Below are 27699 nucleotides of genomic sequence, written 5' to 3'. Positions count from 1 at the left end.
AAATCAGATTTGTGTGTCCACACAGGCCTGAAAGCATCAGATCTGAGTCATATTAGGGTGGAAAATCAGATTTGTGTGTCCACACAGCCCTGAAAACATCAGATCTGAGTCATATTAGGGCTGAACAATCAGATTTGTGTGTCCACACAGCCCTGAAAGCATCAGATCTGAGTCATATTAGGGCGGAAAATCAGATTTGTGTGTCCATACAGCCCTGAAAACATCAGATCTGAGTCATATTAGGCCAAAAAAAAATCAGATTTGTGTGTCCACACAGCTCTGAAAACATCAGATCTGAGTCAAATTAGGGCAAAGAATCCAGTTTGTGCCACTTCAACCTGGTAATGTTAACGTAGCCTATGTTAGGAACTCTGGGTCTAAGCTGATTTGCTGCATAAGAAAAATGAATGCCATTTGTGAACATTGACACTATTGCACACTGTGGTTCCTCCAGCACCACCGGATCCTCTGAATTCTGAGGTCATTAAGAAGCCAAAACAGCGCTACATGCAAGCTAACACTGCTGCACACTGAGCTGACATTATAAGACCAAAAATGCCAGATATAAACCAGGATGCTTTGTCTAACAGGCTGCCATTGGAGTAGCTGATGTTGGTACACGCTGATCAGCCATAACATTAAATCCACCTCCTTGTCTCCACACTAGCACTTTGTAGCTCTACAGTTACAGACTGTAGTCCACCTGTTTCTCTGCATACTTTGTTACTCTGTTCTTCAGTGGTCAGGACCCCCACAGGACCCTCACAGAGCAGGTACTATTTGGGTGGTGGATCATACTCAGCACTGCAGTAACACTGACGTGGTGGTGGTGTGTTAGTGTGTGTTGTGCTGGTCTGAGTGGATCAGACACAGCAGTGCTGCTGGAGTTTTTAAACACTGTGTCCACTCACTGTCCACTCTATTAGACACTCCTACCTTGTCAGTCCACCTTGTAGATGTAAAGTCAGAGACGATAGCTCATCTGCTGCTGCACAGTTTGTGTTGGTCATCCTCTAGTCCTTCATCAGTGGTCAGAGGACGCTGCCCACAGGACGCTGTTGGCTGGATATTTTTGGTTGGTGGACTATTCTCAGTCCAGCAGTGACACTGAGGTGTTTAAAGACTCCTGCTTGTAGGATGCATGTGGTGTTATGCGGGAATGATTACGGCTACAGAGTGCCGACACAACTTCAGAGGATTATTATCAGGAGACCTTGACACTTGTAGAGTGTCTATAACACAGTGATGTCAGAAGTAACTGTGGTGTAATGACTATTATATAACTAACTGCTCTGTCTAAAGATGCTTCTGTAAGGACAATAATTATTTTGTCTAATATTGAAAGTGTTGTTAAATAGAAAAAACTCCCCAGGACCTCAGACGTCCACAAAAATCAGGCACCTGTGATGAGCTCTACTAAGTGTGTGTGTGTGTGTGTGTGTGTGTGTGTGTGTGTGTGTGTGTGTGTGTGTATACCTGTGAGTAATTGTAAGTGTGTGTAGAGCCTCGTCCTGTATATCATAAAGAGATAACGCCACACACTCTAATTGAACACTCCAAACCCAATCGCTGTGTGCTTTATTTACGGTTTGTTTATAGCACGTCGTTTTTCACCCCACAGCAGGTTATGGATTTTTCTATTTCAGGAAGCGATAGACAGATAGATAGAGAGGCGGTGAGAGAGAGAATAAAGGAGGAGAAGAGAGGAGTAATGGTGTAATGGATCGTCTCGTCTGTTCTGCTTCTCTCAGCCGGGAACGTGAAGAGTTATGTGTGTTTATAATAGCCTCCAATTCACTTCTGATGATTCAGATCTCTCTCTCTCATCCTCTCCCTCTCTCTCTCTCTCTCTCTCTCTCTCTCTCTCTCTCTTCTTGTACTTCCACTCACTGGCCACTTTATTGGAAACACATACCTTGTACTTCCCCTCAGTGGCCACTTTATTAGAAACACCTGCCTTGTGCTTCTACTAACTGGCCACTTTGTTGGAAACACCAACCTTGTGCTTCCACTCAGTGGCCACTTTATTGGAAACACCTACCTTGTATTTCCACTCAGTGACCACTTTATTGGAAACACCTACCTTGTGCATCCACTCACTGGCCACTTTATTAGAAACACCTACCTTGTGCTTCCACTCAGTGGCCACTTTATTGGAAACACCTACCTTGTATTTCCACTCACTGACCACTTTGTTGGAAACACCTATCTTGTGCTTCTACTAACTGGCCACTTTGTTGGAAACACCTATCTTGTGCTTCCACTCACTGGCCACTTTATTAGAAACAACTTTATTAAAAATTCCCACAGACACTCTCCAAAAATCTTGCCGAAAGCTTCCCAGAAGAGTGGAGTCTGTTATGGCCGCAAAGGTTGACCAACTCCCCTTATAATGGGACGCCATAAAAGCTCAATTTTTAAGCTGTTTTTTTTTTTCGTTTAAAGTTTACCAGATGATACAAACATGTTTATTTTTACACCAGCAAGGTGGAGCTACAAGGGAGAAGTTTCTAAAGTAGCCAGCAAGTGTACACGAGTACTCCTGCAATGCCGTGCATCAAATAAATTGGCAACTGTTTATGCACGGCTGCCCTGTGCCTTCCGCTGGCGTTGATAAATAACCCACCGAGTGACTCTGTTCTGTTTACGACGAGCCATAATTTGTTTTTACTGTATTTGTTTACTGGCTCATTTTGGTAAATTGTTGTCTTTCAGACGGTATGTGCCCTCACTTAGCTGATCAGGGTGAATTAACGCAACAAATGAGCGAGGGTCACTTTTTCGGACACGGCCAGATGTGTTACAGGATGTATATGGGTGTGATGATTAATGGACCAGGCTGCATCTGGCCGCTGTGTGAATGTAAAGCTATGGAGTCTCGTCCCCTGAGCTTTTTTTAAATGAATGAAAGTGAATGAGTGGGTTTTTTATCCTTTATTGCAGCCCACAGCCCTCTGCTCATTTCCTCTCTCTCTGCGCTGCGTGATTTCAGCGTGACGTACATGACTGTGTTTGCGTAGCCCTTAGCTACTCCTCCCTTTAACGCAAACAGGCTCTCACGGATATCACATTCTGAACCTGGAGACCCGCTGTCATGTGCGCACGTGTGTCCTGAATATGCAAATGCTATTCTAGTCGGCAGTAGAAGTCTCACGGTGTTGATGCTGAGGCTCTGACGCAGAGCGATCACAGACGTCAGACGCTTAAAGTGCACGTGTAGTCTCCTCCAGTCTTCTGAAATGTGTCTGAAAAAAACTCAGTATAATATCACATTTTTCAGTGTTTATTCTGGCCACGCTTTACCTTTATTACAGCTTCCCTTCTTTTCAGGAGACTCACTTTCAGTTTCTCTAAGAAACCTGCAGGGATATTTTCCACACCTCCAAAGTTCAGTCTTAGAAGCTGGTTGATGATTTTCTGAAGTAATCAAACCCATTCAGTGGTGTTGAGGTCTGGACTCTGGGGTGGTCAGTCCATCGTTCAGCTTCTTTGTTTGATGTGTCCGTCTCCTTTTCTCAGTGAAGCTTCTTAACAGCTACACATCCTTTCAGACCCACAGCGCTGAGTGGTCTTCTCACAGCGGAAGGATGGACAGAAACACCTGTGGATGTTTTCAGATCTGAAGCAGCTTGATTTTCTCCTCTCTCTCAAAGATGAAAGCTTTAAGTGCTGTTTATCTGATGGGGACAGTGTTGGTGTCGACCAGGTCTTCCAGGTGGTTCTTAAGAGGCCCATTTGCTCTGTTTTAGTCATTTTTTTGAGCTCCAGTTTTGGAGACTCCTGTTTCTTTCACCTCATATTTTCCTTTGACTTTCCTCTTCCTTTTGCAGTTGTATTGGATCCAGTTATTTGAATTATTCTATATCTAATCCTCCTCAGAAACATCCCCAGAAAAATGAATAACCTGTATTCAGTGATGCTGTGTTTGGAAATTAGGTAGATGAAGGTTGAAGGGTGGTTTCAGACTTCCGTTCACTAACTAATTGTATTCATTTTTAATAATAATAATCACAGTAAACAATACTTCCACTAAGAAATAAAGTTTGTTTAAAGGAGGCTATGGTTGCCAAGCAACATAACAATTAATGATTATTATTCCATGAACAGTACAGCCCCCTAGTGGCCATTCCACAGAGAGAATGGAAAATTAATGAGATTAAAATAATTTAGTCTTAACTCTATCAGATCAACTAGGACTCTGTTGTCTCTGTGTGTGTGTGAAATGTTATGACTCTGGGTTGAGCTGCTAGTGATCAATGGGGGTGAATTAAGGGTGAGGACCCCTGCTGTGAAAATGATTCACACCTCTTCACAAAGATGGCCATGCCAAAATAAAAAGACAGCAAAGGTGCAGCTTCTTTCATATCAATCATGTATAGCTGCCATAATAAAACAATGGCATTTTGCAGCAGCTTCAGCCAATCAGTTTCAGATGCCGTTTACACCTGGTCACTTCATGTGAATGGTGTCTGGATTGTATCCTGATAAGCTTTTAGCCACATGCATTTACACTTGGTAGTCAAATGTGTCTCTGGTTAGTCAGACTGAAATCCAATTGCTGTTTTGGATGGAATATGCAAATCCGCTCATTATGAGGCGACCAGGTAGCAGTTGTTCGTCTGCAGCTTGTTTTGTACAGTAGTATCTGTCCTTATTGCTGTTAAGTATTTTGTTTCGTCCACTGTCCAACCATGTGTGTGTCGTCCATGATTATCTTCCGCGCAGACGTGAATCATGAGCCCCGTGACGTACTGCATGGGGAGTTTTAGTTTTACTGGGAGGGGTTTTGGTTGTAGTGGGAGGGGTTTCACTTATGCTGGGAGGGGTTTTCGTTGTAGTGGGAGGGGGGTTGGTTGTACTGGGAGGGGTTTCAGATATACTAGGATGGGGTTTTGGTTGTACCGGGAGGGGTTTTGGTTGTACTGGGAGGGGTTTCAGATATACTAGGATGGGGTTTGGTTGTACTGGGAGGAATCTCAGTTGTACTGGGAGGGGTTTTGGTTGTACCGGTAGGGGTTTTGGTTGTACTGGGAGGGGTTTCAGATATACTAGGATGGGGTTTGGTTGTACTGGGAGGAATTTCAGTTGTACTGGGAGGAATTTCAGTTGTACTGGGAGGGCTTTCAGTTATACTGTGAGGGGTTTTGGTTGTACTGGGAGGAATTTCAGTTATACTGGGAGGGGTTTTGGTTATACTGGAGGGGGTTCAGTTGTGGTAGGAGTTTTGGTTATGCTGGATGGGGTTTTGGTTGTCAAATGTGTCTTGGAGACTTGGAGAGTTGCGTTTACGCTGCTATAACGTGTCTCAAATGTGTCTCAGTCCACCTCCTGATGTGGTTTGAGTGATCAGAATTGTATCTGTTTTAAATGCCTCTTGGCTGCGTTTACACTTGCGTTATGTGGTTTGGCCTCATCCGGATATAATCCTGACACTCAAGACACATGAAGTGACCAGGGTCTGTGTGTTTTCTAATGTGAATTGTTGTGTTTCAGATGGCATCAGTGTGACTGGATTACCCATCTCCAGCCCTCTGAGGCAGGTGCTGAAACCCCGCCCTGAAAATAAACAAGTCAACGCAGACACCAACAAGAGTGAATACAATCATGTGAAGGTAGGAATAAGTCCACTTTGCAGTATTTACAGTACTTTACTCTACTGTCTTCTGCCATATTCAGTAATGCTCTTTAATGCTCTCCTACAGTTCTCTATCAATATAGTGCACTTTCCTGGTGCTGTGAAAGTTACAGATGCCTAACACAAATAATTTGTTTTAGCATAGAGGCAGTACTTTATGACCAGTAATTTAAACCTGTGACTCCAAATAACATATTTGAAGTCACAAATTTAAAAACATGAAGCAAAATAGTTTATTATCTAAAGGTAATGATACTTACTATGCAATTTAACTTAATCTTTTAATTCTTAAAAAAAATAAGCTAAAGACAGGCTCTAAGCTAAAGATAGCAGGAATAAATGCATATGCATTTGGTATAATTTTTTTTTTCAGCAGGGAAACTGTAAAGCCTAAAATAAAATTGTTAGCTTTCCATATTACATAACAGCCCCAAGGTAAAAGTTTGGGCATTTTGTACATCGTGAGCCCATGTATTCGTTCTCTACTGTTCATATTACCTGACGGACTACAATTACCATAAACACAAGAACTTAACCTGCATCACGGCTCTCATGAGTATGCTTGATGAGACAGTGAGGGGACATATTTAATATTGCACACACCATAAGAATAATTCACTAATAATTTGTTTAGTAAATTGCACAATTTGTTGTCTTTTACACAAATACAACATGGCCCATTCCTCTTTGAAATCACCTTAAACAAAGTCACAAAATATCTTTTACTGTGTTAGTTTAATAGATCTGACGTACGCAGGAAAAGACAGAATGAGGACCTTTTTAATGTCCATTATTGTTAAGAAAAGTCTCAGAATTCATTTTCGATAGTGAAGTCTTAGCTGGCAGTTAACACAGCTTGCCTGATTTGAGGGATAGACTGTCTTGGTGGATGTAAAGTTTAATCTTCACAACCAACCTGATACTTTTATATGTTTTTCAAAGTAAAACTTTCTCAGCGTCAGACATCTTTGTGGAACTCAAGGCGTCTGGTATTAAAAATAACTGTATGAATAGTGTCTTGAGATCGGCCTGCTTTGTCCTGTGAGTGTGAAGAATCAGACGTATTTGTTTTCTGGCTGTACATGAGATGAATAGTCTGACACTGCAGCACCAATACGCGAATTTCCACTGAGGTTCTGGAACCGTCAGAGGAACTAAGGAGTTTACAGTTTTCATTTATACTTCTTCCTTTAGCAGACATTATTATCCAGCTCCTGTCTTATGTACACACAAAGACGAACAAACACAAAGAACCCAGAACATCTGCAAGAATTCATGGCCTAAAAGACACATACAGCACCAAAAAGGGTTCTTTGATTGTTACATTGTCAAGCTTGTAACCCTTTTTGGTGCTATAAAGAACCATTTTCAAAAAGGGGCTTGATAGAACCATTTACAACACATCCTCCCTCAGTCTGAAGAATGTGATCTGGTACCTTTTAGAAACCATAGCATCCTGATACCTTTTGAGGAACCAACAAGTTATAGGATGTTTTGAGGAACCGAAGAGTTTCAGTATATTTGGAAGAGCTAAAGAATTCTGATACCGTTTGAGAAATCTAAGAAATTCTGGAACCTTTTGAAGATCTAAAGAGTTCTGGCTGCTTTTAAGGAATTCCACCACCTTGGTCACAGGAACTGTGACCCTTATATAAAATAACATAAGCGGTTCGACAGTTCAGTCTTATCAGCAAGCAGCTACTATACAGCAACACATCAAACAAAGATGGACGTGCTGACTCTCTAGGTTTAGGTTCTTTTTCCATGTTATTTACTGATTGTCCTTTCTTGCTTGCTCTACTGTTTTTGAACGTGGGTTCTGTGAAACCTGCATTTGACCAATCAGCAATGTTCAGGATAAGAAGCTCTACTTCAGTATTTGGTCTCCCTGCTTTGCAGAAAAGACTTTTATTTGGAGTCTGAACTAAAAATGTTCTTGGAAAACAGCCCAGAGCTAAAATCCTTTAGTTCCTTGTGAATTCCTGTAATTGTTCCTCTGGTGGAAACGCACCTAAAAGGTCCTAAAAGGTTCTTTTGATGGAAAATGCCTCAGAATAACCAAGTTCCTGGAAATGTTCCTGGAAATGCATCTAAAAGTAGCTGATTTTTTAGAACCTTTTGTAGTGCTCCAGAGTTCTGATACCTTTTGGGAAACTAGAGAATTCTAGCCAGTACCTTTAGAGGAACCATAGTGATCTGGTGCTGTTTGGAAACCATAGCATTCTGAAACCTTTTGAGGAGCCAAAATGATATGGAATGTTTTGAGGAACCAAAGAGTTCCAGTACCTTTTGAAGAACCAATGAGTCTTAAACCTTTTGAGGAGCTAAAGATTTCCAGAACCTTTTGAGGAGCCAAAGAGTTCTGGAACCTTTTGCATACCCAAGAATACATAAGTTCCTGAAAAGATTGCTCCAGTACACCTAAAACTAGCTGAGTTTTTTAGAACGTTTTGAAGAGCTGCAGAGTTCTGATACATTTTGAGAAACTAAAGAGTTCTGCCAGTACCTTTAGAAGAACCGTAGTGATCTGGTACCTTTTGCAAACCATAGAATTCTGATACCGTTTGAGGAGCCAGAAACTAATGGAATGTTTTGAGGATCTAAAGAGAGTTCTGGAACATTTTGAGTACACAAGATTACCCAAGTTCCTGAAAAGGTTCCTCCAATGGAAATGCACCTAAAAGTAACTGAGTTCCTGAAAAGGTTCCTCCAATGGAAATGCACCTAAAAGTAACTGAGTTCCTGAAAAGGTTCCTCTGGTGAAAATGCGCCTGATGTGAGGAAATAATGCTGCTTGGTCTCAGTTTGGATCTCTGGATACTTGATGATTACACTTACTGCACCTGACGTTATTGATCAGTTATTGATTACCTGGCATGGTATCAGACATGGTAGAGTTGTGTTGGAGCTAAATTCTGCTGGACGCTTGAATGCTGGTCATAACTGGACTGCAGTGTTGATGATAATTTGGATCAGGTTGATTAGATCTTGTTTTGGGAGCGAGCTGAATGTTGAGTCTCGCTGCTTTGCATTTGAAAGCCTTTTGCTGTCTTGCACTGTTGTCCTGGGTTAGTTCGTGTCCATGCCCAGGCGTGCATGTTTGAGCTTGTGTGCATATAGAAGATATAAAGCTTCTTTCCGAGTGAGTTTACTTGAACAAATAGCTGTCGTAGCAGAATGTGCGTCAGTGTGTGGAATTCTGTTATTGAACCTTATTATATGAGTAAATAGCTTCGGGACACTGTGTGTTTACTGAGAAGAAAGGAAATGCTGGTGAAGCCTTTTTGAAGTGTTTTTGATGTCCAGGCTTTGCAAGTCCACATAATGGTTTGGGGCTAAGCTGTGCTGTGGACATTATGTTAGTAGAAAGGTGAAACTTTGAGTGTGTTGTTTTTTAAATGTTTTATTTTGCTTCTTTTAAAATGAAATGTGTAGCGAGCGACTGAACTGTGGTCTTGGAGCGAGCCAACAAAAGTTTTGTCTGGGTTTACTGATGTGCTGCACAGTACATGACTCGTATATCTCTGTGGAGTTGATACGCAATATAATCTTGGTTGTATCTTCACCCTAATCAATTTTAGTCCTGTTCTTTATATATACACTGCTATACCATGCCATACAGTACCACCTTATATATATAAATATATATGTGTATATATACACACGCACACTCACACACACACACACACACACACACACACACACACACACACACATATAGCCGCTGTTGGAACAAAACCACGGGTGAGGGAAAGCAACTTTCTTAACCTGTAACACAAGTTAATGTAGCAAATTTATTTTCAAGTATTTTTGCTCCATTTCTTTTGGTCCATTCATCAAGTAATTTTAATTTTAAAATTTTGAATGCAAAAGGTAGCTGGAGAATACAAATTATGTAAAAGTAAAAAAGCCGAATAATGTGGTCAATTTCACAGATTTGCTTCAGTGTAAGTTGTGACCTAGAAATAATCTTCAGTATTTCTTCGTCAGTTTCATTTTCATAACTTTTCTTTGTTTAAAATTTTTCAAGATTCTAAAACCTTCTGTTGTTTATATCCAGGTTTAAGTAAAAAAAACACTCCACTATGTGTGTGTGTATATATACAGTGCCTTTTTTCTGTGTAGTGGTGAGGTTTTTATTTCTGATGCTCTCTGCAGTTTGTTTGTGTGTGTGTGTGTGTGTCAGTGTGAGACGAGCTCACGCTGGAAGATGTTGGTGTCTATCTGTGTGATTAGTTTGTTTACTGTCATTTTGAGCATGTAGGAAAATTAAAAAACAAGATCAGTGTGAGATCAGAGAGAGAGAGCGAGAGAGAGAGAGAGAGAGAGAGAGAGGGAGAGAGGGAGAGAGGGAGAGAGGGAGGGAGGTATCCTTTTGAGGCCCGTTTTACAGCTGTTTCAGCTCAGCCTTGGTACATTATTATACAGGTTTCTGTAGAGTCAAATACTGATCACTCTCTAAATCTCTCTCTCTCTCTCTCTCTCTCTCTCTCCCTCTCTCTCCCTCTCTGCCTCTCTCTCTCTCTTTATTAATAGATCATCTTCGATCATCCACAGAACCACCAGGTCATAAGAGAGAGAGAGAAGATAATGAGAGACAGAAGTGTGAGTGAGAGAGAGAGGGGGAATATGTGAGAATGAGAGAGAACAAGAAAGAGAAAGACATAGAGAAAGGAATATGAGAGAGAGACAGAACGACAGAAAAATAAGAGTGTGGTGAGAAAGAGAGATAATGTATAAAAGAGCGAGAGAAGTGTGAAGGAGATGATGGAGGGATGGAGTCGCTTGTCCGTTTGTTCAGAGGCCTGTGGAATATTTATAGCTCATTAATTTAAAATGTTAAAAGGTGGTGAAATGTGATATTATTGTTTAATATTGATTAATCTTATTTTCCCCACCTGCTGGTACAGAGTGATGTGATCGAAATCAGGCCCGGCATCACAGAGGGTCGATCAGTGGGGCAGTTCCCCTGCAACCAATCATCATGCCCCACTAACCATCAGCTCACCGTTGATTCCTCACACCAGATTATTACTTTTTATTATAGTTATTATATTATTATTATTATTATTTTGGCTTCATGGACATAACAAGCTCATTCAGAGTGGTTTGGTGTGAAATGGTTCACTGTAGAGAAACTTACAGACTCAGATGTCTTTACAGTGGTGGTGATAGGAACCAGACGTCACAATGACTACAACACAAATATAGACATTTTATTTACTGTCCAAAACCACCAGTGAACCAACACGAGTCTTCTGAGTGTTTAATGTGATGATGAAGATTGTGAAATAATGGGAAATCTGAAAAAAAAAAAGGTTTCTTTGGGGCCTATTGTGCCTAACAACACCCTGTACATGTACATGCCATGAATGGATTAAACAAAAAAAAAAAACATAATTTCCCAGAATCTTCTTAAAACTATTGTAAATCAATGCCTCGGACATAAAGCAGTGTATTTAAACCATTTCATGTAATAACTTTCTGTGAGGGAGCTTTTAGAGGTGGATGTCTGGTTCCTATCACCACCACTGTGAATAATGCTGACTCGGTAAGCTTGTCTAGAACAGAGCGTTTCACACCAAACCACTCTGAATGACTCTGTTTACATCTTAGCCACTTAATTATGCAGACAATTTGAAAAAAATCATGAAATTAAAGTGATGTAATATGATGAATCATGCTTGATATGACCAAGAATATGAACTAAGAAGGTTAAAAAAACTGACTTTGACTTTTTGTTGCATCAGTTAATCAGTGCAATTAAGAAGCATAGGTCATTGACAGTATGTAGGAATATAATCACTGTGCAGTACATTTTTGATTTCTCTTTGTGTTTTGTAGTTTGGCACAAACCCAAAATATCACAGTGCGACTGTTTCCGTCTTTTGTTCAGCCCGAGTGTTTAATTAAAAGGCTTGCGCAGTGTTTTGGTGCAGAGATCAGCAGCATTAGTGCAGTGAATGGGGCTGCAGTATGGATACACACTCCATTCACTCATCACACACACCTCCAGGGATGAGCTGACTCACTCTAAATCCTTTACAGAGAGAGAGAGTGTAAGACAGGCATGGCTGGATGTCTGTTTGAAGTGTTGCGTATGCGCCTGGACCAAAGTGACTTTGGGTGGTTGGTGTGGTGAATATTAAAAAGAGAAACAGAAAGCTCTGTATTCTAATACAAACTCTCTGAACTCGCTCACTTTCAGCTTTCAGTGGCTTTAATGGTGTGAACCATAATTACCAAAGCAATGAAAGGAATTCTTGATCGTAATAGTGTTAATAATACTGAAGATGAAGAAATAATATCTGTTGAGGAGAAGGGGAAAAAATCCTGCCTTTAATGGATGTCAATGTAACTAGATTTTACTCTGTACCACTTAACATGAACTGCCCATTTAACATGAACTGCCCATTTAACATGAACTGTTCACACAATGTAAATATGCATATCGCTATGTCAGACAAACAAAAAAACTCTTATCTCCATTTTTGTCGTTTTTAAGTTTTCAACATAATTTGAAAATGCCTGTTGCCCTTTACATTGTACATTTCATGATGAATGGACTAAAAGAAACAGCCAAAAATGACTTGGAAAAAACTCTGGTTCCACTGACTTACATTAAAAGTAAAGAATGTTTTTTTTCTTTCTACTGTAAAGTTACCATTTTATATATATATATCCATTTTTGAAAGTACCTGTTGTACTTCACATTGTGTGTAAATTTAATGATGAATGGACCAAAGGAAACGGCTCAAAATTACTTGGGGAAAAAGTCTGGTTCCATTGACTTACATTAAAAGTAAAGTATGTTTTTTCCTTCCCCTGTAAAGTCACCATTTTGGAGATACGAGGTTTTGATAACAGATATATTTAGCACTGAAAGCTTTCATCTTTGAGGGAGAGGAGAAAATCAATCTGCTTCAGATCTGAAAAAAAAATTTGAAAGAATCAGAAAATGCAACCAACTTCTAAGACTGAACTTTGGAGGTGTTGAAAAATATCCCAAGTAAAAGTGAGTCTCCTGAGAAGAACAGAAGCTGTAATAAAGGTAAAGAGTGACACACTGAGTACTGAAAAACTGCTTACTTGCTGAATTTAACGTGTTGGAAAAAAATAAAACATAAAATCTAGCATGTGCAAAAGTTATGGCACCTTTTGTTTCATATTATATTATGTAAAAATAGAAATTTTGCACTAAAATGTACAGTAGTGTCTTGTACAGAAGTGTACAGAAGTGTCTTCTTTGTAGAGGATGTGTTCTCTTATTTTCACTCAGAAAATCAACACACGTCATTTGACCAGGGAGACACAAACTTTTGCACACAACTCTAGAAATATCTATAGCTACGTCGACATCTGCAGCTATATCTACATCGGACATTTTATTTTTATGGCCTTCTGTGAGCTGTTTTGAAATTTGTACAATTGCACAGCACTAGCAAACATTTAAATTTACAACATTTGCCAGACGCTTTTATCCAGAGTGACTTACGATTTTTTTTACAGATGAAGATGAACACAGTCTTAGGAGTGTAGCCCAAGGACTCTTATTGGTATAGTGTAGGGTACTTGCCTGGTTGGGGCATTGAACCCTAGTCTGCAGACTTTACCAGGCACTGCATACCTCTACTGCAACCTAACTGGTATAATGTATTACTATCTGCAATCTAACTGGTTTAATGTATTACTAAAAGCATCCATTCCAACGTGGAACAGTAGTGTAACAAATCAGCTCTGAAATCGGCTCTCATTAACTCATTGTTTGAGATGAAAACTGTAGCCGCTCTGGCTCTTTGTGCCATACAGGAGCCAGTAAAATGTTTACGCAATATAAAGACTTTTTTTTGTTTTTTAAAGGCATTTTGAAATGCAGAAAACGCAGCTACAAGGTTTCATCTGCCTCTCTCTTCTTTCTGATCTCTTCATTTCAGCCTCTGCTTTTCTTTCTTTATAGATTTCCATTTGGTTTCCTTTGAGGCACCTCTAAACGTCTGTCAAAAGCCTCCTAAAGGAAATAAAAGCATTAATTCACGAAGCAAAATTAGCTGTGAGAGAATTTCACTTTAAATAAGAGATCGCTTGATAAAATTACTTGAAGTAAGCAAACATGAAGAGGTCCAATAGTTTCTTATGTAAAGTGCCAAGTGTAATAAACCCCATGAGGAATGAAATGAGCACATTTATTGGCAGGATATTTGTACTCGCTGTGATTACATGCTTGCAGTGCAGATCTGATCTCATATGAAGTTTGTAAACATGTTGGTGTTTTTATATACAGGCGCAAATCAAAGAGAGCGATCTGTGAGCTCATGTTCTCCTTTGCGTGTGTGTAGTGTAGGCTGGTGTCGTTGCACTACGCTCTGTTCCCTGAGGATGATATTTTACATCTGTTTTTTTTTTTTGTAGATGTCTGTTTTCTCTCTTCCCTCTTCTGTCCTTTTGCTTAGAGAAGGATTTTATTTATCTTCTCTTTGAATATAGAAACATATCATTCAGCCTCAATTAAGGCTCCAACCATGTGTGGGTGTCAGTAGATGTCCTGCTCTTTAAACGGTATATAAGAAGACCACTTTGTGAGGTCCTGCTTCCTTTAGGACTCCTTCAGAAGCTCCACCCCCAAATTCATGGACATGCATAGCCAAGGCGAATGACATTGGGCTAGTAAACTTGATTTAGATCGTTGTGGCCATAAAACCCTTCACAAACGCTATATGGACAAATACCATGATATAACGGTAGAGCGAACAGCGACACAGCATGTAGTGTAACAAACGTTAGCTAGATTGTGGGATAGCAAACTGCTGTTACATTTGCTACTGCAGCGCTGACCAGTTGCTATCATAAACATTAATGGGACAAAATAATACTGACCTACTGGTTCTGTGGAACAGCAAAAATAAGTTAATGTTACCAACCAGTCAAGAAGAAACTAGAGCAACCTTCCCATCCCCTTTCAACCCTTGAAGCAGCTTCTTCTTTGCCAGCTTCTTGTTCGAATTTTCCCGTTCCACCTTAAATGGTGCAGTAGTTGCATTCCGGCACCTCGGCTTCTTGTTTGAATTTTCCCGTTCCACCTTAAATGGTGCAGTAGTTGCATTCCGGCACCTCGGCTTCTTGTTTGAATTTTCCTGTTCCGGCTTAAATGGTGCAGCAGTTACATTCTGGCACGTCAGCTTCTTGTTTGAATTTTCCCGTTCCACCTTAAATGGTGCAGCAGTTACGTTGTTGTTGTTGTTATTATTATTATTATTAGTAGTAGTAGTAGTAGTAGTAGTAGTAGCAGCAGCAGTCGAAGATGGTTTGCGGTGAGGAATTGCTTATAAGAAGTGCTGAAATGTTAAATAGTTAAAATTCATACTTGGAAAAAATAAATAATAAAATGTGAGACACTTTTTTTTCCTACACTATTTTTCAAGCAGCCCCCCTTGGAGAAGACCACCTGGCTACTGGCCCCCAAGTAATTAGAGTCTGTGACCCCTGCAGTAAATCATTGTACCTGCATATACGCACCGCTACACTGCAGCCTTACTGGCTTTCATTTCACTTATATTAACGAGTTTAGTCTTTTCTCCTCTGAGGAAATCCTTTAAATCTGGAAGAACAAATACATGGAAAATAAAAGGAAATGCGGAAATGAAAGGAAGAGCCACTGGCTGTGAGAATCAAACGGCTGTGCCAGAGAGAAACTGAGACGATTACGCCGCTAATGACGGGGCAATCACACGCAAACGTTCACTCTCAGGGTCTCTGGCTGTGTGCCAACAGCGTAACTGGAGTAATCTGTTCACCTTTATAGTGCACCTAATCCATTTCACTGTAATGAGACACAGCTGTGAAGCACACATGCACACGCTCACGATGCATTAGCCCGTCACCTCCGCCGGACAGCAGAGCTGTCTTTTACACGTTCCTCACGTTCTAGATAGTAACCGGGTAAGGGTGTGGTACAAACTCCAAAGTAGTAGGTCATTAATATGGGTAACAGGATACTGAGTTCCAAAGCGGTCTAGGTAGATGACACTGAAATGGCCAACGGGTTCTAGATATTACCTGGGAAAGGATGTGGTACAAACTACTGTGTAGTTATTTTGGTTAAAAAGGGTCTTAGGCTGACTTTCCTCTGTGAAACTTACATGCAACTAGTTGCATGTTGTGAGTTGCATGTAACTTCATTTTGGTGCAACGGGGCAGTTTCAGGTACTCCACCAGTTAGCCACAGTAGCAGCTAATATTGCTGATACATCATCACATTCTCTCTAATTAAAGTCATCTTTGAGGTCTTATTTATATCTTCTGCTTTATTTTCTTGTCTGTTGATCCACTGAAATCAGTCACTTGTCCAATGAAATGATCCCATGCCGCAGTGTTTCGTTGGCTGCTTCATGAAAACTCGAAGTTGAGATGCTGGCAACTGTTGCGACTGAGTTTCGAATAAGTTGCAGAAACTCAAGTGCAATCTAGTTTCATGTAGTTTTCAAGCAACTAAAGTTGCAAGAGAGTTTGGCTGTGTAGCTTTAGATAGCAATTCATTGATTATCTATAAGTGAAACTGAATCTGGGCTGTAAAGGAAGCAGTGAGTCTTACTGTGGGTTTACTGAGTCTTAACCATTTACTTAAGAAGACTACATTTGTATTTTATACCTTTGTTTTACACCATAAATGAGTGGCTATAAAAAGAGTGACTGTATAGTTAAATAACGTCTGACGAGACAGGATTAGTGCTTTATTACTGGGGTTTCTAAATCAGTGCAGTCAGTAAGGTTTGTCAATGGTGCAGTACATATTATATTGACACATTGTACGTATACTCCCTCTCTCTCACTCTCTCTCTCTCTCTCGCTCTCTGTCTCTCATGCACACTGTCTTTCTTTTTCTACCTGCTTTCTTTCTTTCTCTCTTTCTCACACACACACACACACACACACACACGCTTTTCAGACTGCTAAAAGTATTATTTTTCACTTCGCTGCCTCTGTGGTGTAGACCTTTTGGTATTCAGTGAAGCGTGAAACCACAGGACTGCCTACTGAGGAGTGTGTGTGTGTATGTGTATGTGTATGTGTGTGTGTGTGTGTGTGTGTGTGTGTGTGTGTGTGTGTGTGTGTGTCCTGTGGAAGTGCTTACGCTGTACTCAGAGCTGGAGAATAACCACAATACATCATCACACAGATGAGCTGCCAGAGCCAGAAACCACACTAATACAACCACACACACACACACACACACACACACACACACACACACACACACATATATATATATATATCGCTACTGTCGGACCAAAACCTCGTATCTCTATTTATATCAGTTTTCAGGTTTTGACATACTTTAAAAATGACTTTGTCCTTTGTGTGTAAATTTCACGATGCACAGAGTAAAAGAAACGGCCCAGAATGACTTGTAAAAAAGTCTGGTTCCATTGACTTACATTAAAAGTAGAGTGTGTTTTTTTTCCTTCTCCTGTAAAGTTACCATTTTGGAGATACAAAGTTTTGTTCTGACAGTGGCGATATATAGTGCTTTGTTTTTTTGGACTTTTTTGACATAATTTGAAAATGCCTGTTGTCCTTTACATTTTATTTAAATTTCACAATGAATGGACCAAATGAAACGACCCAAAATTACTTGGAAAAAAGTCTGATTACATTGACTTACATTAAAAGTAAAGTTTTTTCAGGGGGGGTGGAGGGGGTATAAGGTTTTGTTGCCATATGTGCCATAACTGAGATGAGAGAGAGAAAAATGGACATAACAACTTCCTCCAAAAATCAAATTCCTCTTCAGTGATAGTCAGAATTCACATATAATGAACTGCAAAAATAGAAAGGGAAACAGAAAGAAGTGAGAGAAAGAAAAGAAACGAATATATCAAACAAAGGAAAGGAAGGAAAAGGGAAGGAAGGAAGGAGGAAAGGGAAGGAAAGAAGAAGGGAAGGGAAGGAAAGGGAAAAATGAAGGAGGAAAGAAAAGGAAGAGAAAGGAAAGGAAAGAAGAAAGGAGGGAAGGGAAGGAAAAAGAAAGAAAGGGAAAGGAAAGGAAAAGGAAGGGAAGGAAGGGGAAGAAGGAAGGAGGAAAGAAAAAGAAGGGAAAGGAAGGGAAAGAAGGAAGGAGAGAAGGAAAGGGAAGGAAAAGAAAAGGAAGGAAAGAGGAAAGGAAGGAAAGGAAAGGGAGATAAAGGTAATGAAAGGGAGGGAAAGGAAAAAAGGAAGGAGGAAAGAAAGGGAAGGGGAAAGAGGAAAGGGAAGGAAGGAAGGAAAGGGAAAATCTCAATAATCTGTGTAGATAAATATTATTGATGTTATTATTCTCCTTTCAGGCAGTGTAATTATAACAGCTATACATTAAATCAAGTTATACATTAAATAAAAATGTTTTTGTCTTTCACCGTCTCTCTGTGTCCCTCTATCCCTCCTCTCTTCTTCCAGCTGTAGCTCTGAGCTTTCCTCCGCTCGTCTCCTACTGCTCAGATCCCGCTCCTTGGCTCTTTGATTGGACCTCGGTTCTCCGGCGGCTCCTCTCTACATTTCTTTATGTTTCTGTTATCAGATCCCCCTCCTCGGCTCTTTGATTGGACCTTGGTGCTCCGGAGGCTCCTCTCTACATTTCTGTCTGTTTCTGTTATCAGATCCCAGTCCTTGGCTCTTTGATTGGACCTCGGTGCTCCGGCGGCTCCTCTCTACATTTCTGTCTGTTTCTGTTATCAGATCCCGCTCCTCGGCTCTTTGATTGGACCTCGGTGCTCGGGCGGCTCCTCTCTGTATTTCTGTATGTTTCTGTTATCAGATCCCGCTCCTCGGCTCTTTGATTGGACCTCGGTGCTCGGGCGGCTCCTCTCTGTATTTCTGTATGTTTCTGTTATCAGATCCCGCTCCTCGGCTCTTTGATTGGACCTTGGTGCTCGGGCGGCTCCTCTCTGTATTTCTGTATGTTTCTGTTATCAGATCCCGCTCCTCGGCTCTTTGATTGGACCTTGGCGCTCGGGTGGCTCCTCTCTGTATTTCTGTATGTTTCTGTTATCAGATCCCGCTCCTCGGCTCTTTGATTGGACCTTGGCGCTCGGGTGGCTCCTCTCTGTATTTCTGTATGTTTCTGTTATCAGATCCCGCTCCTCGGCTCTTTGATAGGACCTTGGCACTCAGGCGGCTCCTCTCTGTATCTGTGTGTGTTTCTGTTATCAGATCACTGGCGGTTGGCGGCTGCTCTGCTAATGCACAGCTTTCAGCTTTCACACATAAATTACTCATAACTGCCCACAATCCAGCCTCGGGCCTCATTAATATTACTAATACCATCTCAGACCATAGCGGCTCTCCGGACATGCAGAGCGACGTGTCCATTCAGGATTATCTCATTTACACATTCTATCATCAGTGTCCATTTCTGTCCGCTCTGAAATCAGCGCTCAGTTTTAATCAGCTGTGTTTTAGAAGAAAAGGACGTTTGGCTGGTCTGTTGGCTCTCAGTTCCAATGTGAGGAAACTGAGTGGATTCACAGTTTATTACAGCAGCCTGAGAACTTCACATCCTCTTCACACAGCTATACAGCTACTAGACCAGCATTCCTCTCTCTGTCCAGCTTCATCTACTAGTCCAGCGTTCCTCCCTCTGTCCAGCTTCATCTACTAGACCAGCGTTCCTCTCTCTGTCCAGCTTCATCTACTAGTCCAGCGTTCCTCCCTCTGTCCAGCTTCATCTACTAGACCAGCGTTCCTCTCTCTGTCCAGCTTCATCTACTAGACCGGTGTTCCTCTCTCTGTCCAGCTTCATCTACTAGACCAGCATTCCTCTCTCTGTCCAGCTTCATCTACTAGTCCAGCATTCCTCTCTCTGTCAGCTTCATCTACTAGTCCAGCGTTCCTCCTTCTGTCCAGCTTCATCTACTAGTCCAGCATTCCTCTCTCTGTCCAGCTTCATCTACTAGACCAGCATTCCTCTCTCTGTCCAGCTTCATCTACTAGTCCAGCGTTCCTCTCTCTGTCCAGCTTCATCTACTAGACCAGCATTCCTCTCTCTGTCAGCTTCATCTACTAGTCCAGCGTTCCTCCTTCTGTCCAGCTTCATCTGCTAGTCCAGCATTCCTCTCTCTGTCCAGCTTCATCTACTAGTCCAGCGTTTCTCTCTCTGTCCAGCTTCATCTACTAGACCAGCATTCCTCTCTCTGTCCAGCTTCATCTACTAGACCAGCATTCCTCTCTCTGTCCAGCTTCATCTACTAGACCAGCGTTCCTCTCTCTGTCCAGCTTCATCTACTAGACCGGCGTTCCTCTCTCTGTCCAGCTTCATCTACTAGACCGGTGTTCCTCTCTCTGTCCAGCTTCATCTACTAGACCAGCATTCCTCTCTCTGTCCAGCTTCATCTACTAGTCCAGCATTCCTCTCTCTGTCAGCTTCATCTACTAGTCCAGCGTTCCTCCTTCTGTCCAGCTTCATCTACTAGTCCAGCATTCCTCTCTCTGTCCAGCTTCATCTACTAGACCAGCATTCCTCTCTCTGTCAGCTTCATCTACTAGTCCAGCGTTCCTCTCTCTGTCCAGCTTCATCTACTAGACCAGCATTCCTCTCTCTGTCAGCTTCATCTACTAGTCCAGCGTTCCTCCTTCTGTCCAGCTTCATCTGCTAGACCAGCATTCCTCTCTCTGTCAGCTTCATCTACTAGTCCAGCGTTCCTCTCTCTGTCCAGCTTCATCTACTAGTCCAGCGTTCCTTCTCTGTCCAGCTTCATCTACTAGTCCAGCGTTCCTCTCTCTGTCCAGCTCCAGCTACGGTGGCTTCGTCACTTTTACACAGAAGATAAAAACTGTCAGATAATGATTGACATATGTTAAAGAAATAGTTTGGTGAAAAAACAGATTCACATAGTTCCCCCAAAATAAAGGACATGTTTAAAAGAAAGAAAAAAAGAAAGAAGGACAGAAAGACTAAATCAATAAAGAAGATAATATAAAGAAAGAAAGGATGAAAAAAAAGGCACGATAAAGAAGGTAATAGAAAGAAAGAAAGAAAGACTCAATAAAGAAGGTAATCAATAAGAAGGAAAGAAAGAAAGAAAGAAAGACAAAATTCATAAAGAAGAAAGAAAGAAAGAAAAAAAGAAAGAAGAAAGGCTTAATAAAGAAGGTAAGAGAGAGAGAAAGACTCATTAAAAGAAGGTAATAGAAAGAAAGAAAGAAAGAAAAGAGAATTTTAAAATAAGTAAATAGAAAGGAAGGAAGGAAGAGAAAGAGATAATGAATGAAAGACAAAATCAATATGAAAAAAGAAAGAAAAATAAAGAAAGAGAAAAATGAAAAAAAAAACGTCATAACGCCGTCCTCTGAAAGCAGCGTTTCTCATCAGTGAATGATAGAATTTAAAATGTTATAAAATAGCAAAGAAAGAATGAAAGAAAGACAGACGGACAGAAAAATAGTTTTCTATAAATTCATCCAGAATTCATCATGATTTTAAACTGGAGATCATATCTCAAGAAAAACAGTGTGAATGGAAAATTGCAGTATATCAGTTATCGTTCTCGTTCACAGAGTTTTTACAGAAATACAGAAGAGCTTAAATAATAATATTATTACATTGTACAAGTTATTAGTGTAATAACTTTAATATGGCTCCAAACTTTCACAGTAGTGTGGATAAAACAGGAGCCGCCGGCTGGATGCCTGAGTTCTCTCTGTATTTTTGTCCACGTTTATAGATCACAGTGTGTCTTACAGTGTCGGAAACCCCATAGTCAGGTCTGTTAGAGATGCTGAACGACTCCAGGCTTGTTGCTTATAATCTTCCATTACCTGTTAGCCACGTTAGCCTCGTAGCTCCATTGAACTAAAGAAGCTCACCTCACACACCAAACATGCCTCGGCTGTTCAGCTACACTTGGAGTAAAGGGGGGTAACAGTGTGTACGTTTGATTTTTGGCCAAACTGTCACTTTCACTGAGTTGAAATCAGCGTGATAGAGCAGGTTTATGGTGTTACCTTATGTTCATAACGCTCAGACAGCTCCCTCTCTCTCCATCTCTCTCCCTGTGACAGCTTTTAAAATCTCTGCACCTTTTCAGTCTCGTTTGCATTGCAGATCAAACCTGTCATATGATGATGGATATCAGTTGAAGCTAAACTGTATCTAATCCTGCGCTGTGCAGTGCCAATCATACACTCGTCCATTTCTCTCCCTCAAACTACTTTACATTCAGTAATTTAGCACTTCTGCCCAAAGCGGATTTCATCAGTCGGCTGCAGGGACGGCCTCCCTGAAGCTGCTTGGATGTGAGGGCCTGGCTCAAGGGCGTCTGGCCTCGGTTTCCAGGTGACTGCATGTGCTGGAAGTGCAGAAACACCGCAGTGCAATTTGCAGGAAGGAGCATGTTTCTAAAACAAGTGCGCAAGTGAATCAAATCCGTCTCTCTGCTCGGTTCCCACAGTGACACTGATGTGGAGACGCAGTGAAAAATCTAATCTACACCTCGGATGTAGTTAATCAGCGAAGACGTGCTCAGTGTCTGAAGTTCCCTTCTTTGTTCTTTTTCTTTTTTATATTCTTTATTTAGTGAGACAGAGAGAATTTATACATACAGATATAAGCAATAATAGAAGCTATGTTAGTAGAATTGACTCTTGCTTCTTTTGTTTTATACTGGAAGCTACAAGGCTAATGTGGCTAACAAGTAATATAAGCTTATACCTCAGCAATTAGCATATACTGTTTAGCTAGTTGAGTTAACTACATTACATGACCTCTAATAGACCTGTGGTTTCTGACACTGTATGGCAGATTGCTGCATATGAAAATGGACAACTGTGCAAAGTGTGAAGCAAAGTTGGTGTGTGGGATGGAGCGGCTTAAATTTCCGCTTCCCGCTTAAAGCGCTCTGCAGTCATTCTTGTGATACTTTGAGTTTTCTGTTTCCTGCTCAAAGTGCTCTGTTATGATTCCACTCCTACTCCGGTCCAGGTTTTCTGTTTCTCATTTAAAGTGTTCTGTAATCACTCTGCTCATATTCTGCTCCAGGTTTTCTTTTTCCCCACTCAAAGCATTCTGTAATTTCTACTGTCCAACTCCACCGCATTTTTCTGCTTCCCACTTAAAAGTTCTGTAATCACTCCACCCCGCGTTTTCTGTCTTGTGTTCAGTGCGTTCTGTATAACTCCGCTCCGACTCCACCCCGGGGTTTTCTGTTTCACACTCAGGGCATCCTGTATAAATCCACTCCAACTCTGCCCCAAGTTTTCTGTTTCACACTCAGGGCGTCCTGTATAACTCCTCTCCCACTCTGGCCTAGGTTCTCTGTTTCACACTCAGAGCGTCCTGTGTAACTCCGCTCTGACTCCACCCCGGGGTTTTCTGTTTCACACTCAGGGTGTCCTGTATAACTCCGCTCCAACTCATCCCGAAGTTTTCTATTTCCACACACAGAGCGTCCTGCAATCAGTCATCCAGTCCGGGTTTTCTGTATCCCACTGAAAATGTTCTGTAATCATTTCGTTCCCACTCCACTTCGGGTTTTCTGTTTCCCACTTAGTGTTCTGTAATCGTTTAATTCAAACTCCACTCTGGGTTTTCTGTATCCCACTCAAAGCGTTCTCTAATAATTTTGTTCCCACTCCACTCCAGGTTTTCTTTTTCCCACTAAATTTCGTTCCCACTCCACTCCGGGTTTTCTGTTTCCCACTTAATTCGTTCACGCTCCACTCCGGGTTTTCTGTTTCCCACTTAATTCGTTCCCGCTCCACTCCGGGTTTTCTGTTTCCCACTTAATTAGTTCCCACTCCTCTCCGGGTTTTCTGTTTCCCACTAAATTTTGTTCCCACTCCACTCCGGGTTTTCTGTTTCCCACTAAATTTTGTTCCCACTCCACTCCGGGTTTTCTGTTTCCCACTTAATTAGTTCCCACTCCACTCCGAGTTTTCTGTTTCCCACTTAATCCGTTCCCACTCCACTCCGGGTTTTCTGTATGCCACTCAGCGCTCTGTAATTGCTCCGCTTCCACTCTGCTCTGTTTCTATTTCCCTCTCACTGCTCACACATGGGAGAAAGCCCCCTCTGTGTCTGCTCCATATTCCTCATTCTTAGGAGATTTATTATTATACTTCTGTTTACTTATATAGAACATATATGAGAAGACTTTAATGAATTTAAAGTAACACCAACAAAGTTTGTAAAGTTTACGAATCTCACACTCACCCTCTCCATCAGTGCTTCTGATTAAACGTGTGTTTTTTATTGTTCTGACTGTCTTTAATAAAATACATTAACCCCATACTTCTGATAGACTGACTTAATACACTTAATGAGTGATGTTAGTAGAGCATGCTGGGCCGTTAGCACGAGTTACACTCATGGAGTGGAGCAGCATCAGAGCTCCAGGCAGAATCACAGCACTCGTTCACTCTGAAGATGTCATGGTGCAGTGAGTCTCAGGCCTCCATGATGGGATATGAAGGAGTTTCAGTTGGAAACTGAATCGGCAGACCAGTCAGGAGGATGAAGAAGATGAGGAAGAGGATGGTGAAGATAAGGATGATGACAAAGACGAGGAGGAGGATGATAATAAATTAACGATTAGGATGCTGAGTATAATGATGATGAAGGTTGATGATGTGGATTGTGACAGATGATGACGGTGATGAGGATGGGGATGATGTGAGGAAGATGATGGGGATAATAATGGTAATGGAGATAAGCATGATGATGATGATGGTGGTGGTAATGAAGATGAGGGTGGGGATGATAATGATGAAAGTGGTGAAGATGAGGATGGGGTGATGCTGGTGATGATGACTATGGTGGTGGTGATGATGATATGGATTATAATGGGCTGATGAAGATGAGTATAGTGATATAGGTAGTGAAGATGATGATGATGATGAAGATGATGGGGATGATGATGGAGATGATGAAGATGATATAGATTATAATGGGATGATGAAGATGAGGATAATGATATAGGTGGTGAAGATGATGAAGATGAGGATGGGGATGATGGTGATGGTGGTAGTGGTGATGATGGTAGTGATGATGGTGGTGGCAGTGGTAATGATGATCGTGATGAAGATGAGGATAATGATACAGGTGGTGAAGATGATGTTGAAGATGAGGATGGGGATGCTGGTGATGAAGATGAGGATGGGGATGATGATGATGATGGTGGTGATGGTGATGAAGATGAGGATGGGGATCATGATGATGGTGGTGAGGATGATGATAGTAATGGTGAAGATGAGGAGGATGAGTATGAAGATAGATCTGAGCAGAGCTATCCTCAGCTGACACACAGAGGCCATCTGCGTCACCATGGAAACGTCTGCACCTTCTGCACTGAGTGGCTTTTAGAAATGGACAGTTTCTACTGTTTGTATGTGCTTCTAGTTTGTGCTTTAAAACTGTGCGATTCAGTTGAAAAAGCTTCCACTGTTATGCTGAGCACCCACGAAAGAGCGTCGCACGTCATCCACAGATGAGATGTGCTGATAGTAAATGGTAAAATAGTCATAGATCTGAAATAAAACGTTTTCTTTGGGGACTATTTTACCTTACAACACACTGCATATACCTCCTCACCATGAACGTATTTAAAATAAATAAAAATATAATAAATGTGTAGATTTTATCTCAAAACTATCATAAAACAATGTCTTAGGGATGAAGTGATATTTCAAACAATTTCATATAGTAACTTTCTGTGAGGGAGCTTTTAGAGGTGGACGTCTGGTTCCTATCACCACCACTGTGAACAATTCTGACTCAATAAGTATCTCTAAGCCAGAGCATTTCACACCAAACCACTCTGACTGACTCTGATTACATTTTAACCATTAAATTAGGCAGAAATTTTGAATAATTAGCTCAACCATTTTAATCAAGTGCTCTAAAACACACATCCTGTCTTTTCCACCATGGAAACATGGAGGAGAGCCAGTTTTGGCTGTTTTCGAATGCAATGAATTTTTATTATTTTTCTATTAGTTGCTTGTTATAGAAATATTATCTACATTTTCTGTTTGTTATTATATATGTCCATTTCAAAAAATACATTATTTATAAGTTGACCGATCCTCCTACAACACAGAACACTCACTGATGTAGAACCACTGACCTCTTGCCGTGGTGACCGGCAGCAGCTGTCACTCACTCTGTTCCATGACGAGTGACCATCTGGAGCATCTGCCTGTTTTCATTATCTGCTCTTCTTCCCGAGGAGTGCGCATTATACCTCACACACCTGCTGATTAAGATTCCTGTCTTGGTTTGGGTGAAAATGTGTGTGTGTGTGTGTGTGTGTGTGTAAGTGAGTGTCTGGGTCACTAAGGTCGACATCGCCATGGAGACAAGCTTGTAAAACATGGAACGGGTCACGGGAGGACACAGGAGTTAAAAGCAGCCGGATGACCTTCTGCTGTCCGGAACTGTCTGAACACTCAGATAATCAGAGCAGCAATGATCTAGTTATGCGTGTTTTATACAGCACTGTGCAGAAGTCAGAGACCACCCTGTAGTTACATAACGTCCAGTCGAAGGGCCCATTAAGTAAAGGGTTTCAGGGGGTATTTTTGAGGGGATTCGATGTAACATGATCGGAAAACGCAACCAGTTTCTAAGGTGTGGAAAAATGTCTCTAAAGGAAACTGAAAGCAAGTCAGTGAAAAGAATGAAAGCTGTTATAATAGTAAAGACACTAAATACTGAAAAAGGTTATATTTATTTGAGAGAATCTGTATCACTGTTTCTGAAACATTGTACTCTACTGTACTAAACTCAGCTCTACTCTGCTGCACCGTGTTCTTTTCTACCCTACTCTATTCTCCTCTACATTACTCCACTGTATTCTATTCTCCTCTACTCTACTGTGCTCTATTCTCCTCTACATTACTCTACTGTATTCTATTCTCCTCTACTCTACTGTGCTCTATTCTCCTCTACATTACTCTACTGTATTCTATTCTCCTCTACTCTACTGTGTCTATTCTCCTCTACATTACTCTACTGTATTCTATTCTCCTCTACTCTACTGTGCTCTATTCTCCTCTACATTACTCTACTGTATTCTATTCTCCTCTACTCTACTGTGCTCTATTCTCCTCTACATTACTCTACTGTATTCTATTCTCCTCTACTCTACTGTACTCTATTCTCCTCTACATTACTCTACTGTGCTCTATTCTCCTCTACATTACTCCACTGTATTCTATTCTCCTCTACGTTACTCTACTGTACTCTATTCTCCTCTACATTACTCTACTGTACTCTATTCTCCTCTACATTACTATACTGTGCTCTATTCTCCTCTACATTACTCTACTGTACTCTATTCTCCTCTACATTACTCTACTGTGCTCTATTCTCCTCTACATTACTCTGCTGTACTCTATTCTCCTCTGCATTACTCTACTGTGCTCTGTTCTCCTCTACATTACTCTACTGTGCTCTATTCTCCTCTACTCTACTGTACTCTATTCTCCTCTACATTACTCTACTGTGCTCTGTTCTCCTCTACATTACTCTACTGTACTCTATTCTCCTCTACATTACTCTACTGTGCTCTGTTCTCCTCACTACTGTCTCTATCTCCTCCATTACTCTACTGTGCTCTGTTCTCCTCTACATTACTCTACTGTACTCTATTCTCCTCTACATTACTCTACTGTACTCTATTCTCCTCTACATTACTCTACTGTGCTCTGTTCTCCTCTACATTACTCTGCTGTACTCTATTCTCCTCTACATTACTCTGCTGTACTCTGTTCTCCTCTACATTACTCTGCTGTACTCTACTCTCCTCTACATTACTCTGCTGTGCTCTGTTCTCCTCTACATTACTCTACTGTGCTCTACTCTCCTCTACATTACTCTACTGTGCTCTGTTCTCCTCTACATTACTCTACTGTGCTCTATTCTCCTCTACATTACTCTACTGTGCTCTGTTCTCCTCTACATTACTCTACTGTGCTCTGTTCTCCTCTACATTACTCTACTGTACTCTATTCTCCTCTACCCTACTCTACTGTACTCTATTCTACCATTTTTTGCTCAAGTCGACTGTACTCTATGATACTGTACATTATGCTATTCT

At 41.1% G+C, this 27699-nt stretch overlaps 1 protein-coding gene across 2 annotated transcripts in view; it reads left to right on the top strand.

Annotated features, from left to right (window-relative positions):
- The window catches only part of trappc9 (trafficking protein particle complex 9), a 237258-nt gene that overhangs the window by 174837 nt on the left and 34722 nt on the right, over positions 1-27699 (top strand). For both annotated transcript variants that reach the window (XM_036576824.1, XM_036576823.1), the window contains one exon: positions 5494-5612. In XM_036576824.1, the coding sequence (XP_036432717.1) occupies positions 5494-5612 (119 nt within the window). The remainder of the gene's footprint in view (positions 1-5493; positions 5613-27699) is intronic.

The sequence above is a fragment of the Colossoma macropomum genome, unplaced genomic scaffold (assembly GCF_904425465.1).
Source record: "Colossoma macropomum unplaced genomic scaffold, Colossoma_macropomum, whole genome shotgun sequence".
NCBI lineage: Eukaryota > Metazoa > Chordata > Actinopteri > Characiformes > Serrasalmidae > Colossoma > Colossoma macropomum.
Note: the sequence above shows the minus strand (reverse complement) of the source record. Positions and strands in the feature narration are given on the sequence as shown.